This window comes from Pteropus alecto, unplaced genomic scaffold (assembly GCF_000325575.1).
Source record: "Pteropus alecto unplaced genomic scaffold, ASM32557v1 scaffold223, whole genome shotgun sequence".
In the NCBI taxonomy this organism is placed as follows: Eukaryota; Metazoa; Chordata; class Mammalia; order Chiroptera; family Pteropodidae; genus Pteropus; species Pteropus alecto.
Genome location: NW_006434441.1, coordinates 3,220,166 through 3,243,157, shown reverse-complemented (window position 1 = coordinate 3,243,157; position 22,992 = coordinate 3,220,166). Strand labels below are relative to the sequence as shown.

General features: G+C 50.1%; 2 protein-coding genes, 1 long non-coding RNA gene and 1 pseudogene across 7 annotated transcripts in view; 2 read left to right on the top strand and 2 right to left on the bottom strand.

Moving 5' to 3' along the window:
• Positions 1-3,674: 3,674 nt before the first annotated feature.
• On the bottom strand, positions 3,675-8,684 carry CHCHD5 (coiled-coil-helix-coiled-coil-helix domain containing 5). Of its 5 annotated transcripts, none has more exons than XM_025045061.1 (4): positions 7,993-8,146; positions 7,349-7,489; positions 6,954-7,116; positions 3,675-4,452 (listed from the first exon to the last, which is right to left on the bottom strand). In XM_025045061.1, exons 1-4 carry the CDS (start codon positions 8,133-8,135, stop codon positions 4,408-4,410), a joined length of 492 nt encoding a protein of 163 aa, XP_024900829.1. In that variant the 5' UTR covers positions 8,136-8,146; the 3' UTR covers positions 3,675-4,407. The 5 variants fall into 5 exon arrangements, with proteins under 5 accessions (XP_024900829.1, XP_015442929.2, XP_015442927.2 ...); XM_015587443.2 differs by lacking the exon at positions 3,675-4,452 and adding an exon at positions 5,108-5,562 and having other exon boundaries at positions 7,014-7,116; XM_015587441.2 differs by lacking the exon at positions 3,675-4,452 and adding an exon at positions 5,108-5,562 and having other exon boundaries at positions 7,993-8,145.
• A 93-nt stretch (positions 8,685-8,777) lies between these two features.
• On the top strand, positions 8,778-10,279 carry LOC112477850. Its single transcript, XR_003045602.1, has 2 exons — positions 8,778-8,858; positions 9,870-10,279. It is a non-coding gene; the product is annotated as an uncharacterized LOC112477850 (long non-coding RNA).
• A 421-nt stretch (positions 10,280-10,700) lies between these two features.
• The window catches only part of POLR1B (RNA polymerase I subunit B), a 20,139-nt gene continuing 7,847 nt past the window's right edge, over positions 10,701-22,992 (bottom strand). The window contains exons 10-17 of the mRNA XM_006909455.3: positions 22,374-22,545; positions 21,700-21,981; positions 20,487-20,620; positions 16,998-17,168; positions 16,447-16,603; positions 13,629-13,825; positions 12,976-13,229; positions 10,701-12,558 (exon numbers count right to left, since the gene is read on the bottom strand). Of these exons, the coding sequence (XP_006909517.1) occupies positions 11,676-12,558; positions 12,976-13,229; positions 13,629-13,825; positions 16,447-16,603; positions 16,998-17,168; positions 20,487-20,620; positions 21,700-21,981; positions 22,374-22,545 (2,250 nt within the window). The 3' untranslated portion in view covers positions 10,701-11,675. The remainder of the gene's footprint in view (positions 12,559-12,975; positions 13,230-13,628; positions 13,826-16,446; positions 16,604-16,997; positions 17,169-20,486; positions 20,621-21,699; positions 21,982-22,373; positions 22,546-22,992) is intronic.
• Positions 14,277-14,392, top strand: LOC112477871 (annotated as a pseudogene).

Here is a 22,992-nt window from a genome sequence, read left to right as displayed (position 1 = left end):
TAACAAGCCATTCCCCACACCAGGGAAGGGGAAACGGAATCCTTAAGTGGCGCCCTGCACAAAATAAAATCATTCATCCCTTCAGCTAAAACCATGGAGAACCTAAGGATTAAAGGCTAGGAACTGCCAGGAGGCAGTTCACGCTAGGCATTCTTACCTTTTCCCGCTATACACTCTCCCCCTCCCCTTCCTACTGTGTGTCCACATCAAAGATGGGTAAGCAAAGTTTTTTTCTTTTTTAAGCAAAGTCTTTAAATGTAGCTCACGAAAACTAAGAATGACATATACACTGAATTCCCCAACACTCGGTCCCTCTCACTGTCGTCTTAGGCTTTCTCACTCCCTGCCTGAGAGGAGACCACGCTGTCTGTGGAGTGTCACCCCTTTTCTAATAAACTCCCCGTTTGCCTCTAATGTTGGCGCATGTGTTGAATTCTGCACTCTCCACCAAAGGACCCTCTTCCCTTGGCACAGGGATTGTCTCCCCCCACTCAAGAATCTGCCCTGTCCTGCACCCTGGGGACTACTGTTCACCTCTGACGCTCCCCACCTCCCACCCCGGACAGACCAAGCAGGAGACCTGGAAGACACAGGAAGGGTACTTCTGTGAGCCTCAGCCCAAAACACCATCCTCCCATACCCCACCCAGCCCAAGCCTACCCACCCTCAGCATCTTTATTTAACTAGAACCCACTGTCCCGATCCTGGTCACTGCAGGGGAAGTCTGCTCCCTCCTACATAAAACTGAGGGGACCTCCAGCCTCTTCCTCGTACCCTCCCCCACAGCCAGTGTCCCAGGAGTCCTGACCCTCAGCCCCTTAGCCCCAGCCTGGGCTACCTTTCAGCTGCCCTTGGCAGACACGTGAGCCCAGCAGACACGGGAGGTCCCCAGAGCCACCCGACTCCTTCTAAAAGGACATTCTAACCTTCCTCCTGAGATGGCTCCTGGCTCAGTCTCAGGCCTGAGTGACCATTCAGGTAGCTGGGTCACGAGTTATGATGGCCAGAGCAGCCTCTGGCTCTAACTTGCTCAGGTCTCTTTTACATATGAGCTTTCTCCGTCACCTGTGGACAGGTACTTGCACCCCTCCCCACACCGATCACTGTGCCACGTTCTGATGTCAGAATGACACATGCCCCCTTCATTGTTTTTCTTTGTCAAAAATGTTTTGGCTGCTCTTGCACACATTTTTTTTCACCTGAACGAAACTGAGAATGGGTGGGGCACGTCACCAAACACTGTTAATGTCTCTTCCTGGGATGACTGCATTGTGTTCTACTCCACAGGTGCTCCCAAGTGTACGGACCCAGCCCTATATTTAAAATAATTACGTCCCTTCCTTTGCCGTGGTTACAAACCACAATGTGGTGAAACCCTTGTAGTTGAATCTTTTGCTGATTTTTAGAATTATTTCCTTATTATGGACTTCTAGATGGTGAATTGCTGGGTTAAAGTTATTGATATTTTTCTTGCTGAGGCGTTTTCCAATTCATACTGTCCCCTGTGCTTCTTTCGCGTTTCATGACACTGACGTTTTGGCTGTTGGGAGGGCAGTGCATGAATAGCCCCCCACCCCTTGAGTGCAAAGCAAGCCTTCTGTCCCCAGAGAACCACACTATTACCCACAGTGATGAATGCCTGACAACACATGCCTCCCGTGATGCTTTCCATGCCCTATGTCATTGCCCACCATCCTCTAATATCACTTGGGAGTATCTCCCAAATCCTTGTGTATAGTCTGTTTCTGGGGACCCTAAGCGAAGACAGTGCACCACAAACCAAGGATTCATTTGAGCACATTAACAATACTGACCAGATGCCATGAAGTCTCACCGTATTTCAAAAGATTGGAATCATATAAAACATGTTTCCAACCAATTACAACTCGACAAGATAGCTAAAAAAATCGTCATGTTTAGAAATTAAGAAATACAATTTCAACCCTCTAATCTGGGAATCAGTGAAAAAAGAAAAATAGCAAGCCATGCTCTGTGGGACATGTGGGTGCAAATATTTAAAAAAGCTAAAACAGTGAGCTAAACGTTCATGTCAAAGAGGCAGAAAACAAAATGAAATCTGAAGAAAAACAGTAACGAATCAGAGAACTAAGATAAAAACACCCACAACACAGAGCGCCAACAAAACCAGAGCAGATGCTGCAATAAGAGTAATAAAGTCGATAAAGCCCTGTTGAAACTGAGGGTCCCTCTCACTGTCTTCGTCTTAGGCTTTCTCACTCCCTGCCTGAGAGGAGACCACGCTGTCTGTGGAGTGTCACCCCTTTTCTAATAAACTCCCCGTTTGCCTCTAATGTTGGCGCATGTGTTGAATTCTGCACTCTCCACCAAAGGACCCTCTTCCCTTGGCACAGGGATTGTCTCCCCCCACTCAAGAATCTGCCCTGTCCTGCACCCTGGGGACTACTGTTCACCTCTGATACTCCCCACCTCCCACCCCGGACAGACCAAGCAGGAGACCTGGAAGACACAGGAAGGGTACTTCTGTGAGCCTCAGCCCAAAACACCATCCACCCAGCCCAGGCCTACCCACCCTCAGCATCTTTATTTAACTAGAACCCACTGTCCCGATCCTGGTCACTGCAGGGGAAGTCTGCTCCCTCCTACCTAAAACTGAGGGGACCTCCAGCCTCTTCCTCGTCCCCTCCCCCACAGCCAGTGTCCCAGGAGTCCTGACCCTCAGCCCCTTAGCCCCAGCCTGGGCTACCTTTCAGCTGCCCTTGGCAGACACGTGAGCCCAGCAGACACGGGAGGTCCCCAGAGCCACCCGACTCCTTCTAAAAGGACATTCTAACCTTCCTCCTGAGATGGCTCCTGGCTCAGTCTCAGGCCTGAGTGACCATTCAGGTAGCTGGGTCACGAGTTATGATGGCCAGAGCAGCCTCTGGCTCTAACTTGCTCAGGTCTCTTTTACATATGAGCTTTCTCCGTCACCTGTGGACAGGTACTTGCACCCCTCCCCACACCGATCACTGTGCCACGTTCTGATGTCAGAATGACACATGCCCCCTTCACTGTTTTTCTTTGTCAAAAATGTTTTGGCTGCTCTTGCACACATTTTTTTTCACCTGAACGAAACTGAGAATGGGTGGGGCACGTCACCAAACACTGTTAATGTCTCTTCCTGGGATGACTGCATTGTGTTCTACTCCACAGGTGCTCCCAAGTGTATGGACCCAGCCCTATATTTAAAATAATTACGTCCCTTCCTTTGCCGTGGTTACAAACCACAATGTGGTGAAACCCTTGTAGTTGAATCTTTTGCTGATTTTTAGAATTATTTCCTTATTATGGACTTCTAGATGGTGAATTGCTGGGTTAAAGTTATTGATATTTTTCTTGCTGAGGCGTTTTCCCAATTCATACTGTCCCCTGTGCTTCTTTCGCGTTTCATGACACTGACGTTTTGGCTGTTGGGAGGGCAGTGTATGAATAGCCCCCTACCCCTTGAGTGCAAAGCAAGCCTTCTGTCCCCAGAGAACCACACTATTACCTACAGTGATGAATGCCTGACAACACATGCCTCCCGTGATGCTTTCCATGCCCTATGTCATTGCCCACCATCCTCTAATATCACTTGGGAGTATCTCCCAAATCCTTGTGTATAGTCTGTTTCTGGGGACCCTAAGCGAAGACAGTGCACCACAAACCAAGGATTCATTTGAGCACATTAACAATACTGACCAGATGCCATGAAGTCTCACCGTATTTCAAAAGATTGGAATCATATAAAACATGTTTCCAACCAATTACAACTAGACAAGATAGCTAAAAAAATCGTCATGTTTAGAAATTAAGAAATACAATTTCAACCCTCTAATCTGGGAATCAGTGAAAAAAGAAAAATAGCAAGCCATGCTCTGTGGGACATGTGGGTGCAAATATTTAAAAAAGCTAAAACAGTGAGCTAAACGTTCATGTCAAAGAGGCAGAAAACAAAATGAAATCTGAAGAAAAACAGTAACGAATCAGAGAACTAAGATAAAAACACCCACAACACAGAGCGCCAACAAAACCAGAGCAGATGCTGCAATAAGTAATAAAGTCGATAAGGCCCTGTTGAAACTGAGGAAGGACAAAGGAAGAGGGTACAAGCAAGCAACACCAGGAACGCAGAAGGGGCTTTCTCTAGATTCTACAGATCTCAATCGTGGTATTCTCAACAAATTTATGAAAATGTGAAAATTCAGATCATGGGAAAAACTCTTAGGAAAATACAACTTACCAACACAGACACAGGAATGGACATTAGGAAGTCTTTGTGATAAAATTGAGTGAAAATTCCTCATGGCCAAATGCTGTCGTGAGGTGCTGTCCCTGGTTTGGACTTGCCTCCACCAGCAGTGTACTCTCAGGCACCAAACCTCACACAGGGAGCTAGCCCAGCCATCAAGTGGGGCCTGGGCCCGGTGTTTTCTCATCACACTTCAGAACCTGCCGGGCAAGGTAGGGCTGACTGAAGACACAGAAGCCCGAGGGCACACTGCGCAGACCAGGGAACCCGGCCGGGGACAAGAGCCGCCAAGACCCCCAGCCTTCTAGGAACCACAGGCCTGACCCGCGCTGTCCCCAGCTGACATTTGGACTTCCACCTTACTGCCATGTGTCTGACTGCTGTCTTAGTCTCGAAGTCCACCCCCCACCCCGCCCCAGGGCAGACTCCAGCTCAGATGGCCAGTCCAGTCAGGACTGACCGGTCACTTCCAACTTTCAGAGGTTTGGAGTTTCTTCTGGGGGAGTGGCTGGTCTAAACGGTGGACCTCCCGCAGACCTGCCCCTGCTGGAGCCTGTACACACCAGCTGGGATACAGAACCCGTCACCTGCCGAGGGACAGGAAGAAGCCACTGCCCGGGCTGACTGCACACTTCTGTATGCTGAGCACAGCGCATCCAACCTCTCTGCTCAGGGCAGGAGACATTGGACCCCTGAGCAGGTAGAGTGCTAGACAGCACCCACGAAAACAGCCCTCAGTGACAGATTAAAAGCTGCCCCCCGGAAGGCTGACTGAGGGGTGTCCTGTGTAGGCTCCCAGAAGTCCCAGTGGGACTGGGCCCCAATTGCCCCATATATTGCTCAATTGGCTCTGAATTCGGGAAGAAAAGCGGTCTGTTTTATTGTTCCCAAAGCCTCAAGGAAACACCTGCAGACTTCGCAAGTCCTGGCATGGCAAGGAAGAAGGGCTTATCCCATGCCCACGCAGCAAGGGGATAGGAGATGGCTGTTGACAGAGTTAACAGGATAGAAGGATGGTCTTAGCACTGGAGACGGGCACTTCCTTAGAATATTTGGTGATTCTGGGGCACAGAGGAGAGGCTTCTGTCCAGGCCAGCTCCCAGGACCCTCGAGGCCAAAGGCAGGACTCAATGCCTGGGATTCCACGTCTTTATTTATTGTGAGTTCTGACATCCAGAAGCCAAGCCCACGTCTGGGGCCCTCAGGATGGCATCTGGCCACTCCTGAGGGTTGGGAGCATCAAGCGCCAGTCACTCCTGCCCAGTATGCTATAGTCCGAAGTATCCTCAGATGCCAGGAAGTGGCTCTGTCTGTGGGAAAAGCACATCGACACCTACCAGCCTGTTCTGTGCCCAGGACCACCAGGGGGCTGTGGACTCAGCAGAGGCTGCCCTTAATGCACACCCTCTAGAGAAACAGTGTCCGGTGACAGCCTTGGCCATTTGTCATGTAAACATGGGACACAGTGGACTGTCACCAGCAGCTCTGCTGTGTACTGAGAACTTGCTGTGTGCCGGCCACTGCACAGGTACCAGGAACCAGCGACGGATGCAAAAAGCACACCTCCGCCTCTAGGGAAGGGTGGGCAATACACAAACAAAAATATGTCACCTGACGACATCTATGAAGAAAGCTGTCAGAGAGAGATGTGAGTGTCTTGGTGATACTTTGTCGCTACGTGACCAGGAGGTGTCAGCATATCATGTTGTGAGATGGGAACACGGGGAGGAGCAACTGGCCCTAAGGTGGGAAGGTGGGGTCTTTGCTGTTCAGATGCCAAAGGCCTTAAAGGAAAGAAACATTACCAGCACGATGGGGAACCAGTGTGACTAGCACATGGTCACTGCTGAATGTTTCCTGGGGAGGATGGAGAGTCTTTACCACTGGTGGCTCTCGGGTCTGAGCCTTCACTTATCCCTGCCTCATGACACATGACTACAGGTCCTGGCGACAGGACCTCTGAAGCAAGCAATGGGAGGGCAGCGGTTACAGGGCGGTGACACATAAGCCATGGTGAGAGAGCTCAGGGACTGTGAAGCCTGGGCAGCGCAGGGCCATCGGGGAGGTTTTCTGAGAAAGATGACAGCTAAGCTGGACAAGGAGTCAGCCAGAAGGACCAGTCCATGTGAAAAGAAACAGTTGGATAAAAGCCTGGCAGCTGGGGACTTGGGACTTGAGGCGAGGAGGGGAGAGGGGGCCGTAGGAGCTGAGACTGGGCCTGTGGAACACGTCAGATTTCCTTGGAGACTCTCAGGGACCGTCACAGAGAACCAATGGGTTGGAAGGGGCAAGAGAAGCAGGGAGGCCCAAGAGAAGATGGGGCTATAGGAACAGGCAAGGCTGACGACAGGGTGCCACAGGGGCTGATGTAGAGCCGACCTTTGCCTTTACAGCCATATCCACGAAAAACTGAGACCCTTAACTCATGGTCACCCTCTGCCACCAGGCTAAGGGGCAACCCCAGAGGACAGGTGACAATGAGGGAGGGGCTGACAGGTCGCCTGGGGAGAACCAAGCACCATTGCCAAGCCTGGGGTTTTGTTCAGAGTGGACGGGAAACCACTGAGTGCCAAGCAAAGAAGTGGTATCATTAGTCTCAGTCCTTAATGCTCACCCACCACTGTAAGTAGGAGGCTTTAGCACAGGGACTCAGGAGGCCGCGGGTGGGGAGGTGGGCTTGAGAGTGACCCCAGGTCTCTACCTGCACAGTGGGTGGGCCTGGTGGTGGCACCTGCTCCGCACACTGAAGAAAGCGGCGCACCTGCTCTACACAGTTGTTGGTGGCTGCCTCGTTCTGTCGGAGACACTCCTCGAAGGCCTCGAACGGCTCTGCACAGGCCTGGCGGATCCGACGGATGATGGGGCTAAAGAGAGAGCACCACGGGCATCTAGGCTCTGCTGAGCAGCTCGCACCCACCCTATCCGCTCCCTACAGTCCTCCCACACCCCCGCACTGCCCACCCCGCACTGTCTCCTATATTGCCCACTACCTGCAGTGCATTGAGCAGGTGCCGCAGCCAGGCCCACCCGCCTTGTAGGGAGACCTGGGAGACATGGCCCTCAGCCATGCCCTCCCCCGCACTGTTCTGCACTCACTGGGAGGACGTGCACCGAGCAATGCTCATCTTGAGGTGGTGACAGTCCCGTTGCCAGGACTCAGGCTTGGCCGCCACACACTGGCCATACTGGTCCAGCTCCCGGCTGCAGTGGCGGGCAGTGACCTCCAGGGCTGCCTGCCTGCAGAGCACGGAGGAGAAGGAAGTTATGACCGGGTGGGATGAGGGAAGTAGGGGGATCCTTAAACAGGTATACGAAAATCTGGGGTCCTGGCAGAGGGCTATGGAGCGCGGTCATCCTCACCCACCCCACCTCCCGCAGGGTCTTAGAAGCAGGACCCAGAGTTGAGAGGAGGGGGTGGATGAAGGGGTGGACGGGGCGGGGGCAGGAGCCGCAGGTGCGTGTAGGAATCCAAGAGGTGGGGTCTCGGGTCCCAGGGAGGATCTCCTGACCAGTCTTAGAGCGGAGATCTGAGAATGAGGCCCTGGTGGGTCACGATGTGGAAGAGTGAGTGGCCCTACAGCTGAGTTTTGGGGACAGATCTGGAATGAGTCCATGGGCTTGTCCCTAAGGCCTGGGGTCCGGGACACATCCCGAAGGGAAGGTGGAGTGACCCGGGGGGCGGAACGTGGAGTTCCAAGGCTGGGCCTGGAATCCTGGGGGCGGCTTGGGTGTCAGTGGACCTTAAAGTTTTCAGTTCCCACGGGGGAGCGGGTCTGGACATGCGGGGATGGGGATCAACAAGAACAGATGCGACCCCTCCTCCTGGGTCCCGGCCTAGGTCCGGGTCACCGGAGAGAAGGCGTGCGCGGCAAGCGCTGGGCATGCGCCCCCGCTACTCACATGATGAGGCCGTTGCCGAGGAGTCCGTCAGGGAGGTGCGCCCGCCTTTTCCGGTGTTAGATTGTCATGGAGCCGCCCAGCCCTCCTACCTCGTTTTTTCCCGTCAGTCGCACAGCGGACAAACGACCAAACCATCATGGCGGCGTCCTGAATCTCCTTCCGCCCCGATCTGCAATGGCGACGCCATGCTGTACTTCCGGCCCCTACTTGCAACGGCTGCGCCCCGCTAGCCACTTCCAACCGTAGCCTGCAATGGCGGTGCCTGGACAGGAACATCCGGCCCGTCTGGCTCGGTAGCCTTTTTCTATTTCCGGCTTGCTCGTGGCGATCCCCACACTTCACAGGAAATAATGGGAAGTACGGCAGTGCCTCGACACGAAGGCGAGCGCGGGCACAGTAACACACGCTCCATCACCCGACTGTAGCTAGTGGCGCGCGCCTATCCTTTGCTGCGGCCCCTCAGCATTTGCCTCTCAAGTCTTGGCTGGGGGCCCTGCTGCCGTCTGCTGTACGAATGCGCTCGCCGTCCTTGCGGCGGACGCTGGCTCTTGCGCGTGCGCGGAGCCAGCCGGAAGGGGCGTCACCCCAGAGCCGTGTCCTGGTTTGCGTTACCCGGGCACGCCCCCTAGCGGGAGCCTAGAAACCGGGGACGGGAATTTTCATCCAGGCTCCTCTGCGTAGCCTCCTGGTGTGGTATTAATCTGCGGTAAGGCTGGGTCCAGGCTGCCCCGCGGTGGGAGGCGGGGCATGAGTGTTCCGGGTCCGAGCGGGCACCGGTACCGCAGCGAGCATGCAAAAACCCTGGCCAAACTAACCCACGTGCAGTTGTCTCAGCGTTCCAGACAGAGCTGCTTGAGGGCCACTGACACCTGGAGCCTCTGCGTGCCTGTCTGTGACATGGGTGTGACAATGACACTTTTCCCTGGGGCACAGAGCCGGGTCTGTGCAGCTGTCCCTGAGCGCAACACCTGAACCGGCCGCGGAGATAGGTTTGGAGACACATGCACGGAAGTCCTTTCACCCAAGGCCCCTGCCTTCTCCTTCTTGCAAAACCTTTCAAGTGTCTTTTGGGTGGGAGGAAGGGATAAGGGACATGGGACTTCGTGGCATCGAATGTAGACCGAGTCTTCAGCCGTCCCTCTCCTGGGACAAGGAAGTCAACCTGCCCCAGGCCCTGTCCCCGAATTGCATCCCCAAGTCCAGGTACATCACATGGGTTCCCACAGGAAGTGGCTCACAGGGCTGGGCTTGTAAGTAGGCACCATGAAGTCCCTAGCATGGGAACACTGCCCTTGGGAAGGATGACATGCGAGCCCGACTTCTGGTTGCCTTTTGGCCTTTACACTCTGGAGGTCAGATGTCTAGGTGATGTGGGGTTGAGGGTCCTGTGTGTCCAGGAAGAAGGCAGACAAGCCACTTAGAAGATAAGCAAAAGAGTCAGTCACTGCCCAGATGCTGATAGCCCATGAGACATCCAACATCATCAGCCATCAGGGAAATACCACTATCAAGTGCAGGTCAGGATAGTGGGGTGGACAATGGCACGGCCACTGGGAAAGGTTTGCTGGTTTCTTTTAAAACTAAACTCGGCAAGTTTATTCCTGGCCATTTGTCCCAGAGAAATGATAATGTCCTTTCACAGAAAAATTGTTCATGAATGTTCAGAGCAGCTCTATTTGTAGCCACCAAAACAGGGAACCACAATGTGCTTCTGCAGGTGGCTGGTTGAACACTGCTACACCCACACATGGAGGACAAGCAGCTGCAAAAAGGAACCAATGCCTGATATACACAATGGCCTGGATGCACTGCAGGGAATTATGTCACATGGACAAGGCATCTCAAAGGTTACAAACTGTGATTCTATTTATATAATACTCTTGGAATGACAAAATTACAGCAATGGAGGGCAGACTCATGGGTTAAAGATTGGGTGCAGATAGATATAAGGGGTCACCAGCACATGGCAGCCCATGGAGACGGAACAGCTGTCTTGTGTTGGTGACAACAGTGAACAGATTCCCCTACTTGAGAACATGTGAAACTGATGAGGAGTCAGCTCTGTAACCTGTCCCAATATCAGTCTCTGTTGTGAACCTGTAATTTAAAATAAAAGCTAAAAAATTTTGTTTTTACTATTTTTAGTGCTGCTGAAAAATAGTGGGAGAACCTGGACAGACAGCTGTGGGGCTGAAGCGTGAGGACTGGGGTGGGATGGGGCAGTCCAGATTGGGTTCTGACGGGGATATCAGCCGAGAGAGTCAAGGTGTTTTTCCTTGTTTTTTTCAAGAGTTTCAAGAAACAAAGCCAGGATACACCTGGGATACTTTTTCTATCTAGCCTTATCTGCCTATACTTAGTGACAGACACCTAAACCCAAACTAAGAAAAGAGTAATCTTAGGAAAGTTCTTCACAACAAAGAGCATCTGATACTCACACAAGTATATGCAATGCTGTGAGAGCTAAGAATGGAACAGCCCAGACATCCCACTGGACTGCAAGGTGCAGCGGAACACAGAAGAAACAGCCACTGGTTTTGAGAGACTGTGTGAAAAAATAATGTAAAATATCTCAATACGTTTTAATATTTACTACATGCTCAAATGGTATTTTATATTTATAATAGCTATATTAAATAGCTATAATACCTACATTATAGTAGCTATATTAATTGGTTCCTTAGAAATAATTAACATTATTTCTCAGATAAACCACCTAAATGTCCCTCAAGAGGGGAATGGATAAAAAATGTATTACATACGTATGATGGATTATTCAGCCTAAAAAATGAGACCCACATGGATAAGCCTTGAGGACACTATGCTGTAACAAGCCAGTCACATCAGCATCTAAAATAGTCAAACTCAGCAGAATGGAAGGGTGGCAGCCAGGGGCTGGGGACGGGAGCACAGTGACCTGCTGTTCATGGGTGTGAAGTTCTCATACAGGGCAAGTGTGCACAGATCTGCTTGCAGCGTGGTACCTGTGACAGCGCTGCTCTGTCCACCTATGAGTTCCCTAAGAGAGGAGACGTCAGTTTCACACACATTCGCCAAAGGGGCAGGGACACAGGTTTTTGGAGGTGGTGTTTACTCTCCCAATGGCGGGAATTATGTGCATTAAACATGTGCAGCGTTTTGTACCAATTACTTCAATAAAGCTGTTGAAAATATTGTCTTACTTTTACTTTAAGGTAGATGTAAGAAAACACAAAATCACACATGGCTTGTGTGACGTTTGTACTGGACCGCTCTGCTCTCGATGACGGTGACAGCCACAGCCTGCTGAAAGCGACAAACACCCAGGGTCGGACTATTTCCCATACACCTTCCTTGTTCTAGAAGGGTCCCTATGGGACATAGGAACCTTACGAATGGAACTCAGCCTTGGCAGTCCCTACTCCAGAGGCCAGGCCTGGTCAGAGCACAAACCACCTGAGGACTTTGCAGCAACCTAGATATGCATCCGGGGGGTTCCCTTTCATTCTGACCTGGCAGCTCGCTGACCAAAAGGCACACTTGGTCAGACAACATCCAGCTTCACTTTGATGTTCATAGCCGCCAGTTCCGCTACAAAGTATCGGAAGACATAGGGCACAGACACAGTGTCGATGGTGTCACTGCGCTGACACACAGTGCAGCTGTACTTCCTGTTTCGCATGGCTGACCAGGCGGGGGGTGGCTTCTCCAGTAGCGGAGACAGCAGACTGCCACACCTGACACACACGTGGGCCACCGAGCGGTCGGAGCAGTTGAAGAGGCGGTCGTGGAGCAAGAAGGACGTCCCGTGGGCCAAAAGGGCATCTCGCTCCATCTCCCCGAAGCGGATCCCGCCCTGCACATTCCGGCCCCCGACAGGCTGGTTGGTGGCCCTGTCCCTGGCCCCGGTGGTTCTGACCTGGAACTTGTCAGAGACCATGTGGCGTAAGCGCTGGTAGTAAACCACACCTATGAAGATGTCTGCCTCCAGCTCCAACCCGCTGATGCCGCTGTACAGCCTCTCAGTGCCGTAGAAGGCATAGCCGGCAGCCTTCAGCATGTCGCCGAAGTGCCCCAGGGCTGAGTTCTCCTCTGAGAAAGTGAAGGGTGTGGCATCCTGGCAGAGCCCATGCAGGGCTGCCGACTTGCCGGCCATGCTCTCAATCAGCATGCCAATGGTCATGCGCGACGGGAACCCGTGAGGGTTGAACAGGATGTCGGGGACCATCCCACTCTCAGTAAAGGGCATGTCCTCTGCCGGCCACAGTCTGCTCAGGATGCCCTTCTGCCCATGGCGGCTGGCGAACTTGTCTCCGATGGTCGGGTTCCGGGGTACCCTCACTGTGATACAGACACACTTGAATTTCCCCGTGCCGGCGTCATTACTGCACACTTTGATGTTGTCCACGATGCAGCTCTCCTTGCTCCTAGAAAACATGGGAGTGACATTCGGATGGTCAGTTCCTCACATGGGTGTGTGCAAGACGGGCTGAGCTCTGTTTTCCAGTCTGAACAGAGCTAGCATCCCTGACAATGCCCAGAAGTGACAGCGCTGGCTCCGTTCACCACAGAACTAAAATAGTATTTTCAATAAGAGGCCTGATGAAGCCAACGTGTTGTCTAGGAAACCTTCCCACACCACTGCTACGGGGAAGACCAAGTTTGACTAACAGTTTTAAAATAAACTGGGCCTTCCATTAGCTGTAAGAGTGACAAGTAGAAAATCAAAGGTGGGATGACAGACAACACGTGGTCTCACCCGGGAAAAGCACACTCAATCACCACAGAGTCACTAACAAGTGCCACTTGTCCCCCTAAATGCCTGCCAGACTCCTGCGACTCACGTGTAGAGGACCACGGCGCCGTCCCCACTGTGCAGGCTCACGTAGCTGAAGTACGGGTCACCATAGCGGAGCCACGCGCCCACAAACGGCAGCCCGTCACTGTCCAGCTTCTGTGCCGTGCGCGGGTCCCCGGGCTTGACTCCAAACACCAGGCTGTCATCCCCCTGCTTGACTTTTTCTGTGAGGTCTATGAACTCGGACTTGTAGACACTGCCATGGGCAAAGCCCCGCTCCCAAGAAGCCTTGTTCACAACCTGTGGGGTCACAGGGCCATTAATCTACAGGCCGGGTGCCAAGGGAGAGCTTTCAGAGCAGATGGGTCATCAGAGCAGATGGGTCATCAGTACGCTGGGCGTTGGATGACCGATCAGCTTTCGATTCAGGGCCCGCACTCCTCACCACCCGGGTTGACTACCGAAACCCACCTCCAAACGCCTTAAACTCTGACTATGCACGCACGCTGAAGGCGGAAATACCCAGGAGCCCTGCGCGGATGCGTCTCAGCCCCGCCTGGAAATGCGCAGGGCACATGCATGCCCCAACATCTAGCGCCCATGCGCAGCGCCGCGGCTGTGACTGGGACGTGGAAGGGCCATGTGACATTTGGCCGCGTGGTGACCTGCAGGGAAAGCTGCTCTCGGTGCAGAGCTCACCATGGCATCTTCCATGTCGTAGCCGGTGTAGGAAATCACAGCGACGATGGCGTTGGTACCAATCGGGTAGTTGTCCATGTCGTAGTGATCGTACATACGTGGCCTCACCAGGGGGCTCTGCGGGGTCTGCAGGCGGTACAGCTTGTTATCTGACCGGTCCCGGTACGTGAGGAGAGGGAAGCCCATGGTCTGCTTGCCTACAACGGGGAAAGCGCCTCAGCATGTCTTCAGCGTGAAGGTGGAGGTGAGAGGCACGACTGGAAACTACTAGATATGTACGCGCCACAGGGGAGGCAGAGACCCGTCCTGGGCTGCCTGCAGCGTGACAACAAAGCGGGCCTGCCCAGGTCGGCAGTACCCAGATGCAAAAAGAAAAGGGGACGTAAAGAAAGGGTATAGGATATCACTGCTGGGAGAGAGGGGTAGCGGGGCCAGTAACCATATCTGATCGCTTTCTCACAGGCACACAGGGCAAAAGATCAGCATTTGTTAACCCTGGACACAAATGGTAGGCAGGACTCTACCATTTACAGAGAATCACTTCAAGAAAAATGATTCTAGGACATGGTTCTGTAGTGTAGCAGTTAGCACATCTGCTTTACACACAGAAGGTCCTGGGTTTGCACCCCAGTGAAGCCACAGTCCATGGTCTACAGCCATGCCACCCTGAACAAGCCCTATGTCTGATCTCGGAAGCTAAGGAGGGTAGGGCCTGGTTAGTACTTGGATGGGAGACCACCTAGGAAGACCAGATGCTGTAGGCATAAATAATATTAAAAAAGAAAAAGAAGATTTTAAAAACTAAAACAGGTATATATGCACAGTGGAATTTTTTAAAATACAGAAGACTTCCAACTCTCAATAATAGCTCCTCCTACACAACCGTCCTCAACACATAAGACCCGAAAAAAAACAAAACCAAACCACCACACACACTCACACACCCATGCACACACCCATCACATGGACACACACCCCTAAGAGTACTGAACAGAAATCAGAAGCCGGAGGCATTTTCACTAAGGCAAAAGAACTGCACTGGGTGAATCTCCAGTTCAGTTTTGATTCTTGGTCTGATGGCCCAGTCAGTGTGGTGGCTACAACTTAGAAACGCAGTCTCACTGGCCTGAAGAAGCAGGCACAGAGTTTAGCATAACAGCAACTGAGAGATAAGGAGATTTGGAGCAGAGAGCCTTCGACTCTGTACACAAACCCAGTCCAGGTCTTTGGTGGACCCCAAACAACACATGCAGCGTCACTCCCCACAATCCCAGAGACCGTGCTTCAGCTGCTGTGTCCAGCTAAGTTGTCTACCAGTTAAATCCAAAAACCAATCCGCTTCAGAGGACCATAACCCACGGTCCTTAAGGCATATCCTCCCCAATGTCTATGACGTTATCCATTATCATTAGACATACAGACACAGAGACCATGACCCACACTCAATCGATGAGCCATCCTAAGATGTCCCGGACGATGGAATTTGCAGACAACATCCCTTGTAGAACTGTGCTCAAAAATGTAAAGGAAAATATGTTCACGGTGAAGACAGGAATCTCAAAGATAATAAAGATGATAAAAAAGAAACAACTGGAAATTCTAGGCTGAAAAATGAAATATCTGAAATAGAACAAAAAGGCTGAACATGATGATGGATCAAGTAAAATGATCCAATCTAAAGAGAAAAAGATGGAAAAGAGAGAAAAGCCCAGTGGCCCACGAGGCATCGAAGGCCTAACCTATGTGAGACACAACTGAAATCTTAGGAGAGGAAATGGGGCAGAAGTGTTATTTTTAGAAATGGCAGAAAACTTCATACACGTTTTATTAAAAACTATTTTTAAAAACAGATTTAAGAAGACCAGTAAACTCCAAGCAAGATAAACACGACATCACATTTGGACACACCAGTCAACCTGCTGCTAACCAAGAATAAAGAAAAAAATCTTAAGGACAGAGGAAAGGTAACACTGCATACAAGGAAACAATCTGGTAACCACTAACTTCTAATGAGAAACAAGAGCCCAAGAGGATACAGCTAATATCTTTCAAGGGCAGGAAAAAAACCCTGGTAAATTAGAATTATATACCCAGTTCAAGTGAAGAGAAAATAAAAGATATTTCAGAGAAATAAAAACTCAGAGAATTGTAGCCACCAATCTGCAACTGTAACAAATGCTGAAGAAAGTTTTCAGGCTGAACGGAAATAAGCTCCCTGAAAACTGAAGCATCAAGCAGGAGTGAACAGCACTGGTGACAATGTCATGGATGCTTATAGTCATCACGAATGGAACCACAAGACTGCAGACAAACCCAAGTCACTGAGAGTTCTACAACATAAATTACCTGTTTCTTCAAAAATGTCAAGACAGAGAAAGGCTAAGAATTTGTTCTAACAAAGGAGACGAAAGAGACACAACAACTAAATATAGTGTGTGTAACCCTGGACTAGGTGCTGCACAGACAAAAACTGCCATTAACATATTTTCGGTACAGACGGTCAACATTTGAATAAGGACTATAAAATGGTCTGATAATATTCATGTTAAACTTCCTGATTTTAATAACAACTGTCTCTGGTTACCCAGGTGACCAGACCTGTCAGGAAACACACAGTGAACTCCCTAAGGGAAAACGGGGTACAGGCCTACACCTGACCTTCCAATGGAAGACAGTACAATAGGGCAAAACATGAACAGAACCAGGTCAAGGGTTTATGGGAGTTCTCTGCCCGGTCCTGCGACTTCTCTGAGTTGGGAAGGACCCACAGACAGACAAGCCAGCAGCACTAGGGTTACGGGCGGTGCCCCATGCTCACCCATCTGGCACTGGTACATGTTCCGCGGGCTCTGGTTGTGGTCCGAGAAGGGGATGAAGTTGGCGATCACGCTGAGCAGGCTGTGAGGGAACAGCTCCTGGTGCGTGGTCACCCCCACCACCACCTCAGCCTCGAACACAGCAATGTTCAGGAAGACCTGTGGGGGTGAGGCGTTACATGCTCTTGGGGTTCAGTGCGACTTGCAGAAAGCCACTGGAAGTCTGCGGCTGGCGACCTCCACCCCCACATTCCACCCCCGCCTACCCGGGCCAGAGTGTGACCCGGACAGAGGCAGGGGCGTCCGTGTTGCACAAGGCCCAGTCTGCAACTTCGAGGGCAGTGAGTGGGTGGGGGGTGATGGCACAGGAGCCTGGGGCAGGGAGGTCACCCCGACTCCTCTGGCAGCGCAGTGGGTGGGGACAAACTGCCCTCAGCCAGGGGAGCAGTGAGTCTTGGCTTCTGTCGAACACCGAGCTGTGCCAAAACCGTGCGGACACTGATAGCCAACGTGCAGACTGGCGCAGACGCGAGAGGCCGTCCCATAGCCACACCTGCTCCATGGTTCCGACCAGCTCCTCGTGGCCTAACTCCACATTCTGCACCGGCCGCACCAGCCTGCAGGGGTTGGTGAAGAGGAACAGCCCCGGGTACAGGCTCGGCTTCCCTGTCATGGGGATGAGGACCACCTCCATCCATGGAGGGATTCTTTTCTCTCGCAACACCTGTTTCCAAAAAAGAGAGTGGTCAAACCAGACAGAGACGCTTCACACCCGCCCTGCGCGGGAGGCGGCTGTGGACAAGGGGGTCAAACAGGCACAGTAGCATTTTAGGAAACTGGATCATTTACCAGGACAAACCCAGTGCCCTGCCGGTCTGTCTCTCATGGATACCAGTCGCCCGGAACAAGAGCTGGCCAACCCTTACTTTCTTGGGGTCTCTGACCCCGTCACAGACCAGTAAGGGCTATGAGGACAGAAAAAGGTAACCAAACCTGTGTCTGGAGACAGGATGGGAAATTCTGTCTAAAACATGCTGGATTACTGGTCTTATGCTAAAGTGTATTTAATGAATAGGTCGTCTTCTACCTGGGAATTAAAAACCAAACCAAACAAACAAAAACTTCATTAACTCCTGGGTGATAGAAAAAATAAAACCAACACCACGGAAATTTAAAGAAAGTAACGAAACCTCATGCCAAACCTTACAAGGATTCACAAACACATTATCAATAGAAATGAAACAATGCAAATAAGTGACCTAAATGCTTAAATCAAAAGTTAAAAAAACAAAATAACACCTCCAAAAAGCACAGGTAAAGAAGTTATGATGAAGATAAAACCTGAAATTAATGAGATACAGTACAAAAAGAGGTTCAAATAAATAAACCAAAATTCTTGGCTCTTAAAAAAAAAACTCCAACAAACCAATACTTAACCTAATCAAGAGGGGAAAAAAAGCAGTGGGGGGAGGCCCACAAATATACTAAGAAATGAAAAAGGGGAAAAAACCCCAACGAAACAAAATTTAAAAACCATGATGGGTCTGTTTTGTATATCTCAACGAAACCAAGATGAAATATATAAAATGGAGGTCACCCAACAGACCTCAGCAGAGGTAGAAAGCTTAGAGACAACCGATTTCCACATTAGAAATAGGGGTGTCAAGGCCCAGAGCCAGATAATGTCATGGGAATTCTTACAGACCTGCCACCAGACAGACCACTGCTGTCCAAACTGCACCAGAGCATGGAAAACTAAGGAAACTTGTTCTTTTTTATAAAATGAAGACTTATGTGTTGATTTTTAAAGTCCTAATTATTGATATTTAAGAAAGTATCAGTATTTCTTAAAGAAAATAACACACTGACCAAGTGGGGTTTATTCCAGGAATTTAAGACTTGTTCATCACTATTATTCAAGAATGGTCATTATTAGGGAATTACTATGCCTAATGTCTAGGGGAAAAATCATATAATTTTTCCCAAAGACAGCAATAAATTAAACACAGAATCACTGTACGACCACAATCACACTTCCAGGTGGACGCCCCAAAGAACTGAAAGCAGGGACACTGACAGATACCTGCACACCCACGTTCACAACAGTGTGAGTCACAGCAGCCAAAAGGTGGCAGCAGCCCACGTGTCCACCGAAGGATGATGAATGAACACAATATGGTCTGTCTATATTTATATACACACACATGATGGAACATTATTCGGCTGTACAAAGGAATGAAGCCCTGACACAAGACACGACATGGATGAACCTTGACAACACTCTGCTGAGTAAAATAAGACAGACACATGAAGACAAACATGGTATGGTTCCACTTATGAGGCACCTTGTAAAGTCAAGTTCACGCACAATAAAAGTAGGACGAGGTTGCTGGGAGCTGGGGAGGGCAGACGGGGACTTGCTGTGAATAGGCACAGGGCTTCAGTTTGGGAAAACAGGGAGTTCGAAGGATAGATGGGCGATGGCTGCACAACAATGTGAATGCACCTAAAGCACTGAACTGTGTACCCGGGCACGATTAAAATGGTAGATTATATTACATATATTTACAAAAACAAAACAAACCCCACAGGGACCAGTCCGGAGGGTCAATTTCTGACGCAAGAGGAGCATCAGAACCAACACTTATAGTCGAATCCTCACAAAATAAAACTAGCATCAGTCGGTAATCTCTGCCAATGTGAATAAACAAGCAAGTAAATAAAAGGGAAACGCTCCCTACACAGCACAACCAACACACACAGAACAACTGACGGCCAGGAAACAGCTATCTGGCAGCCGTCACAGCAATAATCAATCAGCAAAGACCATCAATGCAAGAGTCATCATCCCCCAGAGCATTCATCCACTAGGGGTGACAGTTTGATGAGGAAAAAGGCTTTCTCTTAGCTTCCAAATGTCACTCCAGAAATCACTTATTAGAGAGAATTTGTAACAAACAGTTCAGTAGACTAAACTAAAGAATACAGTCTCGAGGTGATCAATGCTGACATCACCAGCCACAGGACAAGCCAACATCACATGGCCCTGAATCTCACTGTGAGGAAGTGACACACAAATTAAGGGACAGTCTTATTACACAGTAACTAAGAGAAGCCAAGATATGGAAGGTGGAGGGACCGTTCCAGATTCAGGGAGGCTGTGTGACACAACTACAAGGAACATGGGATCCTGGACTGGGTCCCAGACCCAGAAAAAAGGCACAACTGTAAAGGCCACCACTGAGACAGTGGCTGTGCTCTGGGTCCGGCCATGGTCCCGGCTAACCTGTTGCCTTAGTTGGTAAGTGCACTGCAGTTGCTAAAGAGAAAAAGTCCTTGTTAAAGAAAATACACTGAAATCTTAATGAAAAGGGGACATGTCTGCACAGTCCCCTCAAATGGCTCAGGAAAAAAAAAACATGTATGTATTTATAAAGTGCATACAAATGACAACAATTGGGTGTCAGGGAAATAGAGTTCTCTGTGCTGTCCAAACATCTTTTAAGTGTGAAATTATATCAAAGTACAACAATTTTAAAAACTAAAAAAAACTCAAAACTAAACAAATAAGAACAGAGCACGAGAACAGTCCATCCCTCTGCCAAAGAAGAGCCTCTGACACCACGGCTGCTGTGAGGAGAGGACACCAAAGAGTGTCATTCTACTTGACATTTTAAAAACATATTTAGAGACCCAGAAGGCAAGAGGGTCTGACTTCTATCTTGCATATCTTTACTAGTACTTGAAATGTGAAATCTGTATTTTGAGGCCCCTACATGCCACTAGTATTTACAAAGAAAAGCTAAAATTTGTTGGGTTAACAGACTAGGGCCTCAATGAAACTACTAAAAAAGTTGCACAAGTCAAACACCTGTCACTGGCCCCAGCAAATGAGGTCAGTACCAGGGGGTGTAAATCAGCTTCTGCCTCCTCGGCCCCAGGCCCCAAGCACTCTGGACTGCCCTGGGCTACACCTCATAACTAGAGTACGATGGAAACCCAACATGAGGGGACAAAACAACCCACAAAGACCCAAGGTCACCTTAAAACGTCGGAGAGAAGCTGCAACACTGGGAGCAAGGTCCTTGTCCACCCAGCCCACCATGATGCCATCCAACAGGACAGGGTAGCACTCGGTGTACAGCCGGTGTGGCGCTCCATCAACTGGCGTGACCCCTGGGGAAGGGAGAACGGAGAGGGCTAGCATGTCAGGACACCTTTCCAACAACGGGACTCCCTCCAGACAGGCCCATGGCCATGTCACCACCCCAGATGTCCAGTGGTCCTGTGTCTGAAGCAGAATGGCCACATAGTGTGGCATTTCCCATGTCACCCATTACCTCGGAACCTCTGTGGGAAGTCACATTCCCACTGTGTCCCCTCCCCTGTGTCAGAGCTCTTCCCATCTCTCCTGCAGGGACTCTCCGACTCTCCACATTTTCCCCTCCTTTCTAGTGTGTCCTGCGCTTTGACATTTTAATCGCTAGTGGCAAACAAAACAATTCTTTTCCTTGCAGAGCAAGAACCTACACATTACATGACCATATCCTGTGAATCTTGAGTAATTCCGAGTGACTTCCTCTGGGGCTCCCTTCACCAAGACCACGTATGCTCTTCTTGGCAGAAATACTTTCAAGAAGAAATTTCTCAGCTCTTGACTCAATGGCTTACTGGCTGCTTGAGAATGCTACGACTTGAATCCTGACATTTCAGTGTATGGCTATGAACCCCCTGGGAACCCCACCCACAGACCCCCCGGACACAGAACACACTGTCTCCAGATCACAACGGGAGACCCCCAGGACCAGAAGACTGAAAGAGACGTTGTGATGTCTGACAATAAATCCAGACCCAGCACCAAAGCTGAGGGACAGCACATAAGACAGCCTGCCAGCGAAGGCAGAGAGAGCTGCTGCCAGGCCCCTGGGAACAGAGGCTCTGGCTCCAAAGACCTTAGGGTACACACTGGACAACCTCCTTTTTAACCATCTACCTGCACTTTGACACTTTCCCACTGGGTGACGCAGCGGTCAGCCCAACAGGTGCAGGTACAGCAACCCAGACCTTCCTGCCCACATCAATGCTTTGACCTCTTTTTTCAGGAACAAAACTGCAACAACAGGAATTTCCCTTCTCTCCATTTGCAAAGAACACACCTGAGCTTCTATGAGGAAGCCCCACCCCAGCCCCCTGCATGCAAGGGCAGGCCAACCCTCTGGGAACTCAGTTGGCCCCAGGAAGCATGCCCCGCGTACCCAGGCTGCAGAGCAGAGCTGGGATGGATGCTGTGTACACAAACTGCGTGACGACCTCGCAGACAGCAGTCAGGTGGTTCATCAGACCGCAGGGCTCCCCGTCTGGTGTATGCACAGGGCACAGGAAACCCCAGGACTCAGGCAGCAGCCTGCGCACCGTAGTCGTCCTCATCTTGGCAAAGTCAGCCCCTCTGTGCACACAGCGGAAGTGGGACAGATAGCGGATGAAGTTCAGCTTGTCTGCCACAACGCAGAGTCCTGAGTCTTGCAGGAAGCCAAGACCTAGATAAAACAGTCATTCAAAATTAGGCTATGCTTAAAAATAAATAGTCTTTTTATTTGCAGCTCTGATGGAAAAACCCCAGCGCACACAATAAATCACAGAGTGGGTTATTATCAAGTTTACTAGCTCTGATGAGTGGCAGATTTCTGGACCATCAACTGCCACTAGTAAAACTTCTCCGGGCCACTCTGACACAAGCAGTTGAAGGATGGGAGGTGTAAGGACCCCACTGACCACCTGCACAGGTGACCTTCCCTGAGGGAGCTGAGCTGTCTTTAGTTTTCTGAAAGGAAGCAGAGGATGTGTGTGTGACCACCAGAGCTGGGTGTGAGCTGTACAGGCCCCTTCTCCGGAGCCCTCCGACTGCATGGAACCTGTCGCCTGGCCTCACCTGTCTTAGAACGCAGATTCCCAGTAGCAAGAAGGTATTCGAATGGTTTCGTCAGGTCTGTCCCCAGGTTAAAAACCTTCATCAAACTCTCAGTGTTCAGGGACACATTGGTCTTCTGAGCCTTCTTGTCTATGGCTAGTTTAATAGATACTAACCAAGCTTCCATTTTTTCCTGAAATAAGAAAAAATTTAAATTACATGTTTACAAGACCAGGTGCTGTAGGCATAAAAACTAAAAAAACAAAATAAGGATTGTAAAATGACAAGGTCCTTGCAATCTGTGAGGTCAACCAAGGGTTGCCTTGCCTAAAAAAAATAAATAAAAAAAAAAATTAAAAATTAAAAAAATAAAAATAAAAACCTAGAAAGAAATGACAATAATCCAAGATACCTATCCACACGCCGTCAACCTACACTCTGAATCTTGCATTCCTTTAACTATTTATAATGACCATATCATTATACGATACCAAAATATGTTAAAATTTCTCCAACAAGTTCCTTTCCATTATGAACTAGGTCCCATCCTATCTTGCTTGCTCAAGGACACCGAGCCAGTAATTCTTTCTTTCTTTCATGTCATTAATTTTTCACTATCTACTGGATCATTTTCATCTAA